Consider the following 10,814-nt stretch of genomic DNA (forward strand, 5'->3'; position numbering starts at 1 on the left):
CACACCTAGTGACCATCCTTTAAACTCCCTCTGTTCAAATCACTGGTATGGTTTCTGGTTCCCATTGAGACCCTGATGGAGAGAGAGGTCTCAGAGAATTTTTTTTTTTTTTGAGATGGAGTCTCACCCTGTTTTTCAGGCTGGAGTGCAGTGGCACGATCTCGGCTCACCACAACCTCCGCCTCCGGGTTCAAGCGATTCTCCTGCCTCAGTCTCCTGAATAGCTGGGACTACAGGCCTATGCCACCGTGCCTGGCTAATTTTTGTATTTTAGTAGAGACAGGGTTTCACTATGTTGGCCAGGTTGGTCTCAAACTCCTGACCTCATGATCCACCCGCCTCAGCCTCCCAGTGCTGGGATTACAAGCGTGAGCCACCACGCCTGGCCAGAGGTATATTTTATTTTATTTTATTTTTTATTATTTTTTTTTTTTTGAGACGGAGTCTCACACTGTTGCCCAGGCTGGAGTGCAGTGGCGCGATCTCGGCTCACTGCAAGCTCCGCCTCCCGGGTTCACGCCATTCTCCTGCCTCAGCCTCCTGAGTAGCTGGGACTACAGGCGCCCGCCACCGCGCCCAGCTAATTTTTTGTATTTTTAGTAGAGACGGGGTTTCACTGTGGTCTCGATCTCCTGACCTTGTGATCCACCCGCCTTGGCCTCCCAAAGTGCTGGGATTACAGGCTTGAGCCACCGCGCCCGGCCAGAGGTATATTTTAAACACAGCCCAGGACTAAACGATCTCTGCCTCTCTTCTGCCCAAAACTCTTCCTAGCTCCCCAGAAGCCTCAGGGTAAAGTCCAAGCTCCAAAAGAGATCTCTGTCCTAATACCTGGAACCTGGGCGTATGTTAGGTTACATGGCAAAGAGTAATTGAGGTTGCTAATCGGTGGACCTTCCGATAGCAGGATTATCCTGGACTATCCAGGTGGGCCTGATACAGGCACAGGGGCCTTCAAAGTGGAAGAGGGTGGCAGGAGAGGAAAGTCAGGGTGAGATGTGGCCACAGAAGAAAGGTACAGAAGAAGGCAATGCCACGTGCTTTTTTTTTTTTTTTGAGACGGAGTCTCGCTGTGTTGCCCAGGCTGGAGTGCAGTGGCGTGATCTCGGCTCACTGCAAGCTCCGCCTCCCAGGTTCACGCCATTCTCCTGCCTCAGCCTCCCGAGTAGCTGGGACTACAGGCGCCCGCCACCACGCCCAGATAATTTTTTATATTTTCAATAGAGATGGGGTTTCACCGTGTTAGCCAGGATGGTCTCCATCTCCTGACCTCGTGATCCGCCCACCTTGGCCTCCCAAAGTGCTGGGATTACACGCATGAGCCACCACGCCCGGCCACTTGCTTTGGAAGTGGAGAAAAGGGGATCTCTGGTGGCTGCAAAAGGCAATTCCTGGATTCTCCTCTAGAGCCCCCAGAAATGAACGTAGACCTGCTGACACCTTGATTTTAGCCCAGTGCAACCCATTTCAGACTCACGACTCCCAAACCGTAAGACAATAAACTGGCATTGTTTGAAGCCAGTTTGTGGTCAATTGTTACAGCAGCAAATGGAAAGCTAATATAGGTGGTGAGGAAAGTTTCGCTGAGAAAGTGATATCTGAGCAAAGCATGGAAGAAAGCAGGGGACTGAGCCAGGTGTGTATCTGGGAAAGAGAGTTTTAGGCTGGGAAAAGAGGTAGCGGCCCAGAGGTGGAAGTGCACGCGGTGGGTGTGGAAAGCCAGGACGGAGCGAGCTGAGGAAGAGCTGTCGATGCAGCTGCAGATGTGATGGGCAGGGGGAAGCGAGGAGGAGCAGGAGGGGCCTGGTAGGTTTCCACAAGGCCTGGCTTTGGCCTGTGGTGGTAATACCAGGGGGTTTGGGCGGGGAGTCACAGGACCTGACCTCACCACTGACAGAATAAGCAGCTCTGTGCTTTGGACATCATCCACAAAGCAATGAACAAGCATTAAATGACTTAAACAGGGGAAGAGAGTGATCCAATGTTTTTGGAGAAGTTAAAAAGCCCTCTGACCACAGGAGAGGCTAGATATACTTTTGAGCCCTTATTTTTTTTGTTTTATTTTTGAGGCAAGGTCTTGCTCTGTCACCCAGGCTGGAGTGCAGTGGTACAATCGTAGTTCACTGAAGCCTTTGAACTCCTGGGCTCAAGCGATCCTCCTGCCTCAGCCTCTCAAGTAGCTAGCTAGCACCACAGGCATGCGCCACCACACCTGGCTAATTTTTAAAACTTTTGTTGTAGAGATGGGGTCTCACTATGTTGCCCAGCCTGGTCTGGAACTCCTGGCCTCAAGTGATCCTCCCATCATGGCCTCCCAAAGTGCTGGGATTACAGACATAAACCATTGCGCTGGGTCTTGAGCCCTTACTTTACATCAGGCACTATTCTCAGATCTGTAGGTAAATGAACTCATTTCATCTTCCCAGTCACCCTATGAGGAAGGCATTATCAGGAGCTGCACGTTACAGGTGAGGCACCCAAGACGTAACTTGGTGAAGGAGGCCACCCAAGGCCCTAGGGCAGGGGCAATTAGGACCAGGCCGTCTGCACCCGACACAACCAGGAAACACATCCACCTCTCCCGGGCAATTTCTCCAGAATCCTCCTCAACAGCTGCTGCGCTCTGTTCCAAAGGCTAATGGGAATTAGTTTCTTTGGGTAAAAATGGGCAGGCTGATGGGGACCTACCTGGCCTTTAGCAGGGCTAAGGGCTTCATCCTCCTCTTCCCCTTCGCTGCCCAGGACCCGGGCCGCCTTCCTGCCTGGCCTCTTCACTGGAGAGTCACTCTCGGACACCACTCCATTCCACTCCTTCAGTGCCGCCCTGGAAGGTGGGGAAATGGGGGTGTAAAGGGGCGACTACAGCAGGCAGAGTGGGGTCACTGCTCACAAACACCCTGGTTTCTTTGCTGTTTCCTTTCCTTCCTTTCAAGCATCCAATGAACATTCTCTAGTTGCCTCCTCAGCAAATCTCATCATTTCATCCATTAATGCATCCATCCACCTGCCCACTCATCCACTCACCCACCCATCACACATCTCTGGAGACCTCCGGAGTGTCTGTCCTGTAATGGGTGATGCTGAAGAGCAAATGGAGTCCCTGCCTAAGGCTCCATTGGTCTCCAGCATCTATTGGGAAACTTCTTTTTTTCTAAGATGGAGTTTCGCTCAGTCACCCAGGTTGGAGTGCAGTGAGCCGAGATCACGCCATTGTACTCCAGCCTGGGCAAGAGCGAGACTCCGTCTCAAAAAAAAAAAAAAAGACTATCGCTTCTTCTTAGATGAGAGAGCATTAAGATGTGGCCAGTGGCCAGCTTCTCTGCATCATGGAGAATGTCTGGTTGTAGAACGAAGCCAAGACCTGCAGAAACAGACCAATGGATGACTCCGAGGCCCTGGATCCAGCTGTGCCTGCAGCTGCTCTTGCTCTTGGACTTCCGGCTGCCTGGCTGAAGAAATCTTTCGGGTCCCAAGACATTTTGCATTAGGTCTGTACACTCACAACCAAGAGAATCCTGACTGCTAAAGGAAAAAATTCACCATATTCCAGCCCTGTGACGTACTTCGGAGGGGGCTCCGTCTCTCTGCTGCCGTTGGATGCCTCCTTCTCAGGCTTCTTCGCTTTACCCTCTTTCTTGGGGTGGAAGAATGACCTAGAGGAGCATAAAAGGGGATTAAAAAAGGAGAACAACAGCACCAATACCCTGCCTATCTCTGCTGCATTCTATAACTTCTAATACCATTTCCCATCTCAGCACATAACAGAGAATTTCAAACAAGCCCTTTAACCTAACAACCTAACTGATAAGGAAACTCAGACTCAGACAGAGGAGGCAACACTGTACTTATTTTTCTGCCCTTACTTTTTGCAAGATACGATACATCCCAAGTTTCACTCAACAAATATCAACTAAGCACTTTTTAACTTTTTTTTTTTTTTTTTTGAGACAGAGTCTCGCTCTGTTGCCCAGGCTGGAGTGCAGTGGCATGATCTCAGCTCACTGCAAGCTCTGCCTCCCCAGTTACAGCAATTTTCCTGCCTCAGTCTCCCGAGTAGCTGGGATTACAGGTGCCCGCCACAACGCCTGGCTAATTTTTTTTATATTTTTGGTAGAGATGGGTTTTCTCCATGTTGGCCAGGCTGGTCTCAAATGCCTGACCTCAAGTGATCTGCCCACCTCGGCCTCCCAAAGTGTTGGGATTATAGGCATGAGCCACCACACCCAGCCTAAAAAAATTTTTTTTTCTAGATGGAGTTTTCACTCGTTGCCCAGGCTGGAGTGCAGTGGCGTAATCTTGACTCACTGCAACCTATGTCTCCTGGGTTCAAGCAATTCTCCTGCCTCAGCCTCCTGAGTAGCTGGGATTACAGGCAGCCACCACCAAACCTGGCTATTTTTTTTTTTTTTAATTTAGTAGAGATGGGGTTTCACCATGTTGGTCAGGCTGGTCTCGAACTTCTGACCTCAGGTGATCCACCTGCCTCCCAAAGTGCTGGGATTACAGGCGTGAGCCACTGTGCCCGGCCTAACTAAGCACTTATTATGTGCCAGGGCCTATTCTGGGCCTGAGGGGTTTGGCGGTGACCTAGACACATGAAGTTCCTGCCTTCAAGCAGCTGACACTCTGGTGAAGGACACAAATAGTAAGCAAACAACTAAATATAAAATGTTGGGGCCGGGCACGGTAGCTCACGCCTGTAATCCCAGCACTTTGAGGAAGCCGAGGTGGGTGGATCATGAGGCCAGGAGATCAAGACCATCCTGGCTAACATGGTGAAACCCCGTCTCTACTAAAAATACAGAAACAAAATTAGCTGGGCGTGGTGGCGGGCGCCTGTGGTCCCAGCTACTTGGGAGGCTGAGGCAGGAGAATGGCATGAACCTGGGAGGCGGAGCTTGCAGTGAGCCGAGATCCGCCACTGCACTCCAGCCTGGGCGACGGAGCGAGACTCCGTCTCAAAAGAAATGTTGGAAGGCGTGCAGTGCTCTGAAAAATATAAATAAAGTAAGGCACTTTCCAACTAACTCATTGGAGATTGCCTAGAAGGGGGCTTCTTCCTGAGAACAGAGGGCTGAGAGGAAAACTAGGAACTTTCCAGTGGAGAGGTCTGGCCAGCACTCCCCTAACCAAGCGATGAAGGTTAGCTTCACCAGCGATGTCACAGGAACCTCATATGCGCCTGACGCCAGCCAGCATCTTTCGGTGGTATCTTTCCAAAAGCCCATAACCCTAGTGTAATTATGAGAATAACACTGCACATACCAACACCGGGGACAGTTCTATAGGATACCTGTTCAGTATTCCCCAAGATTGGCAAACGTCGTAAAAAACAAGGAAACTCTGAGAAACTGCCACCCAGAGGAGACTGAGATGTGATGATTAAATGCAATATGGTACCCTGAATTGAACTCTGGAATAGAAAAGGACATTTAAAACAAACAAAAAAAATCTGGTGAAACCTGAATAATAAAATACAGAGTTGAGTTAAGAGTAATGTACTGACGCTGGTTCCTCAGTGGTGAGAAATGGATCGTAGTAATGTATGATCATAGTAATGTATGATCGTAGTAATGTGCTGTCGGGGGGCTGTCCTACGAACTGAAGGATGTTTAGCAGCATGCCTGGCTTTTAGCCACCAGATGCCAACTGGCAATGGAAACTGGGCAAGGGTATACAGGACCTGCCTGTGCTGTCTTTGCAACTTTCCTGTAACTCTAAAATTATTCCAGAATAAGAAGCGTATTTAATCTTCAAAAAGAAAAAAAGAAAAGGAAAATCATGCAAAAGCAAGAGGACACAAAGGATCATCAGCCCTGGAGAGACAATCCCCAGATTCCTTATCACGGGAGAAAAATGGAACTCAGGATTTGCGTAAGCCACTCACTACCTCCCAGGTTTCTGGGACGGATGCCCAGGTCTGGGTCTCTCTACCATCCACTTTCTCCTCCTGGTAACAGCCCCTCCGTTTTCCTCTTGGGATACTTCTTACCCCACACTCTCTCAGCACGCACGATTTGAGTGCACTAGCTCTTTTGCTCGTGACCGGGGTGGACACGTGACTCAGGCTGCATCCCCGTGGCCGGTTCAGGGATAGGTATGTGGCCCGAGCTGGGCCAGTGAAACTGGGCTCTAACACCCTCTTTCCACGGGGAGGCTAACCAGGGGAGAGCCTGCCTGAGGGTGAGGACAACCTCAAGGACAGCAGAGCTGAACAATGGAGAGAGACAGATTCCCAGGGAGAAAGTTTTGGCAATTGGATGGAACCAAGCCTGAGGCTGTTTACTCCAGCAGGTTTCAATGACAGAAGTCAAGTCACGCCCTTTCTGGTCTTCCTGAAGCCAGACTGCATTAACACGAGGTTTCTCAACCTAGACACTACTGACGTTAGGCCTGATGGTTCTGTGTTTTCGGGGGGCTGTCCTACGAACTGAAGGATGCTTAGCAGCATGCCTGGCTTTTAACCACTAGATGCCAATGGCAAACCCTGTGTCCCTAGGTTGTAACAACCAAAAATATCTCCAGACACTGGCTGGGCGCAGCGGCTCACGCCTGGAATCCTAGCGCTTTGGGAGGCTGAGGCAGGCGGATCACGAGGTCAGGAGTTCCAGACCAGCCTGACCAACATGGTGAAACCCTGAAAATACAAAAATTAGCTGGGCGTGGTGGCGCGCACCTGTAATCCCAGCTACTCAGGAGGCTGAGGCAGGAGAATCACTTGAACCCGGGAAGCGGAGGTTGCAGTGAGCCGAGACTGTGCCACTGCACTCCAGCCTGGGTGACACAGCGAGACTCTATCTCAAAAAAAAAAAAAATATCCAGACACTGCCAGATGTTACCTGGGGAGCAAAACTGCTGCTGACTGAGAACCGCTGGGTTGGGTTTCTGTTCCTTGCAACTAAAAAGAGTGGTTCAATACACCGTCTTCCATATCCCACGGCTCATTTTCCTTACTACTTGACTCCTGGAAATTCCAACTCAAAATCTAACGTAAGGATTTGTTTGTTTGGTTTTTTGGGGTTTTTTTGGTACAGATTTACGGAAAGAAACAGAGAACTTGGAGAATGAAAGACTCAGGGGCAAGGGAGAGTCCTCACATGATACTTCGCTGCATGTTGGCGCCAAAATTCTCCCTTCCTGTCCAGCACTTTTCTTCGTCTGTCAGCTGCTCCTGGAACAGAAATCCAAACGCTTGTTGAGGTGACTGGTTGTGCAGAGATCCAAACACATAAAACCCTTTCTTTAAGAAAAAAAAAAAAAACAACAACCTAGAAACATGAATTTTCCCTTTAAGAAGAAACTCCTGTTTTTATGAACCAAAATAATTCGCTAGTGAGACTTACTGGTGAAGAACAACACTTCCAAATCAGAGATTAAGAGGCCTCCTTTACCGTAAGAAGACTGTTTTTCATCTAATATGAAGAATAGACTGAGGACCTGAAATGGGTTTTTTTTGAAGTTTAAAGGTTAGTGAAAAATTGTTTTAAGGTGATGACATAATTCCCTAAAACAACTGTGGAAGCTTATAAAATTATACCCGCTGGTGAACATAAATTAGCTGTTGGGCAATTTCTAAGTTATGCTGTTATTTCAAGCAAAGGGCAGAATATCACAGGGTGTGTGCTACTGTACTGTGTAAAAAAGAAAGACTATAGGCCAGGCACGGTAGCTCACGCCTGTCATCCCAGCACTTTGGGAGGCCATGGTGGATGGATCACCTGAGGTCAGGAGTTCAAGACCAGCCTGGCTAACATGGCAATACCCTATCTCTACTAAAAATACAAAAATTAGCCAGGCACAGTGGCGAGCGCCTGTAATCCCAGCTACTCTGGAGGCTGAGGCAGGAGAATCGCTTGAACCCGGAAGGCGAAGGCTGCAGTGAGCCAAGATTGTGCTACTGCACTCCAGTCTGGACAAGAGTGAAACTCCATCTCGAAAAAAAAAGAAAAAGAAAAAAAAAGAAAGACTGTAAATGTATCCACATATCTTGTATATACACAGAGCATCTCTGTTGGAAGACAAAAAACTGGTGATGCTGTCGCCTGAGGAGGTACAGACATTGGAGGGAGATATTTTTAACACGCATGCTTTTGCAGGCAGAACAATCAGAATCCATTACCCCTTCAAAATATATTTTTAAAAATTAAATACTTTTTTAAAAAGTCTTTTTTTTAATGAAATCAATAACAGTCACTGGGGCTTCCACAGTTTAGAGTAACGCTAATGAAAGGGTTCCTAGGCCGGGCGTGGTAGCTCACGCCTATAATCCCAGCACTTTGGGAGGCCGAGGTGGGTGGATCACTTGAGGTCAGGAGTTCGAGAGCAAGACTCCATCTCAAAAAGAAAAAACAAACAAACAAACAAAAAACAAACTCAGCAACTTCCAAACAAGGTTTCTCAGGGCTAGCTGGGGAGCAGGAAGTATGCAATGCTTCAACCAAACAGTTCACAAAGAAAGCAGGTTAGGGACTTAGACACCAAAATCCTGAGGGCAAAGGAGAAAACTATCACGACCACTACTGAGCACTCACCTGGCTAGGTACTTTACATTCTCAATTATACCGACTCTCCACAACAACTCTGTTACAGAAACTAAGGCCCAGAGGGGTTTTTAAAGGAACTTAACCTGCATCTCTACTACCTTCCGCCCCAGGTGTCTGCCTGCTCCACAGCTCACCTCTTAACCACCAGACTGAGTTGCAAGGGAAGGAGAAAGAAACAAGCGTTTACTGGGAAGCCTGCTCTATGCCTGACATGCTGATCACATTCTCAAATACCCTCAATCCTCAAGTCAGCCCTCCAAGACAGGTGTGATCATCCCCACCTCACAGATGAAGGCACTGAGGACAGGGGGACACAGCTGGGGTTCAGGCAAGGCTTCAAACCCCGCTGTGGCTGGCTCCAAAGCCCATGTTCCTTCCTCCTTACCACGGTACTCAAGGCTGGTTTCTCAACTCCGTGTACTGCTGAGTTTGGGGGAAACAAACTGGTTGATGCCTCTGGAGGACCACCTGCCACCTCTATCAGAATGGCAACCTCACTTCTGTGTATTTGGCCCACAGAGACCCTCACAGGTGGACCAAGCAGGTAACAAAGTTACCTGCTGCAGCACCAACTGTAATGAGAAAAGACTGGAAACTGGTGGAATGTCTACCCTTAGGGAACCGGTTCCCTAATTACTGGAATACCATACGGTGGAATATTGTTCAGGGTTACAATGAAATGAATGATGGATAAAAGGTATGGGAATTTTTTTCAGGGGGTGATAAAAATATCCTAAAATCAATTATGGTAATAACTGCATAACTCAGTGCAAAAACTAAAAACCACTGACTTGTACACTTTAGATAGGCAAACTGTATGGTTTGTGAATTGTATCTCAATAAAGCGGTTACCAAAATGAAGAAATGACAGGAAAAATATCAAGTGAGGATGAAACAGTACTCAGTGATAAAAAGAAACAGAGCACTGATACAAGCACAACTTGGGTGGATCTCCAGGGCATTGTGCAGAGTGGAAAAAAGGTCACATCCTAATAACATATGATTCCATTTACATAACACTCTCCAAATGACAAAACTAGAGATGGTGAACACATTTGTGGTTGCCAGGGGCCTGGGGAGTTCTTATGTGGAGAGGGAACTGTTCTATATCACAATTATGATGGAGGTTACACAAATCTATACAAGGGATCAAACTGCACAGGCACACAGATACACAATCACACTCACACACACAAAAACTGGTGAAAACTGAACAGGTCTGTAATCTAGTCAACAGAACTGTACTGATGTCAATTTCCTGGTTTCGATATTGGGACTACATAAGATGTCACCATTAGGGAAAGACGGATATACTATTTTCACAACTTCCTTGAATCTATAATTATTTCAAAATAAAAAGTAAAAACAAGAGGTAAGCTCCACCCCTTTATCAAGCATACATCAGGCCAGACTTCTCCCCATTCAGATGATTCTCTATATTTTGGGGACCCTTTACCTAGACCTGGACCTTACCAGCGACCTCTCCCTGCCGTGATCACCTCCCTCCAGTAGGGCCCACTCCTTTCAGGTGATCCTGCTGCCCGCAATTTACCCTCCTCTAGCCCCGCCCCTTTCAGATGGCCCCGCCCCCAGCACGTCCTGTCCCCAGCCAGCCCCGCCCCCCGGCACATCCCCATTTCAGGTGGCCCCGCCCACAAGCAATCTTTCCCAGGCCCCGCCCCTCAGCTGCCTTCAGCCCCTGCCCTTCCAGATGGCCCCGCCCCTCGGGGGGGTCGTCCTAGTTCAGGCTGGCCCCGCCCACACACAATTTTCCCCCCGGCCCCGCCCCTCAGCTCCATTTGGCCCCTCCCCCTTCCAGGTGAACTCGCCCCTCAAGGCCTCTTCTCAGAGGCCCTGTCCAACTGTCTCTATCTCTCGTCTACCCTCTACCTGGCCACTCTCCCTCTGGGGGACATCTCTCTGCACCCTCCGGCGGCCCGCAGCCCGCGCTCTTCCCTCTCCACCGCGCTCTCGGCAGCCTCAGCGTCCCCACGCCCGCTCCTCTGCAGACACCCCGACATGGCGAAGCATGGACCCCAAGCATTCGGCGCGCCCGCCGCCCTCCGTCTCCCATCTGCTCGCGGGCGACCCCACTTGCCTCGCGCTGGTCCCGCGCGCCGCTGCCCGGGCAACACACTCAGATCCGCCGGGCGCTCCTCTGTAGTCCCAAGTTCGCGCCACGGCATTCGCGCGCAGACGTCGGCGGGCGGGGGCGGGGCAGAGCCTAGGGGCGGGACCTGGGCACAGTGCGCACCGCCGCCGTCGCGCGGA

General features: G+C 49.6%; 1 protein-coding gene across 2 annotated transcripts in view; it reads right to left on the bottom strand.

Annotated features, from left to right (window-relative positions):
• LIG1 (DNA ligase 1) overlaps positions 1-10,757 on the bottom strand; it is a 50,866-nt gene extending 40,109 nt beyond the window's left edge. For both annotated transcript variants that reach the window (XM_005589727.5, XM_005589724.5), the window contains exons 1-4: positions 10,642-10,757; positions 7,098-7,171; positions 3,564-3,653; positions 2,689-2,824 (exon numbers count right to left, since the gene is read on the bottom strand). In XM_005589727.5, the coding sequence (XP_005589784.3) occupies positions 2,689-2,824; positions 3,564-3,653; positions 7,098-7,114 (243 nt within the window). In that variant the 5' untranslated portion in view covers positions 7,115-7,171; positions 10,642-10,757. The remainder of the gene's footprint in view (positions 1-2,688; positions 2,825-3,563; positions 3,654-7,097; positions 7,172-10,641) is intronic.
• Positions 10,758-10,814: the final 57 nt, after the last annotated feature.

This window comes from Macaca fascicularis, chromosome 19 (assembly GCF_037993035.2).
Source record: "Macaca fascicularis isolate 582-1 chromosome 19, T2T-MFA8v1.1".
NCBI lineage: Eukaryota > Metazoa > Chordata > Mammalia > Primates > Cercopithecidae > Macaca > Macaca fascicularis.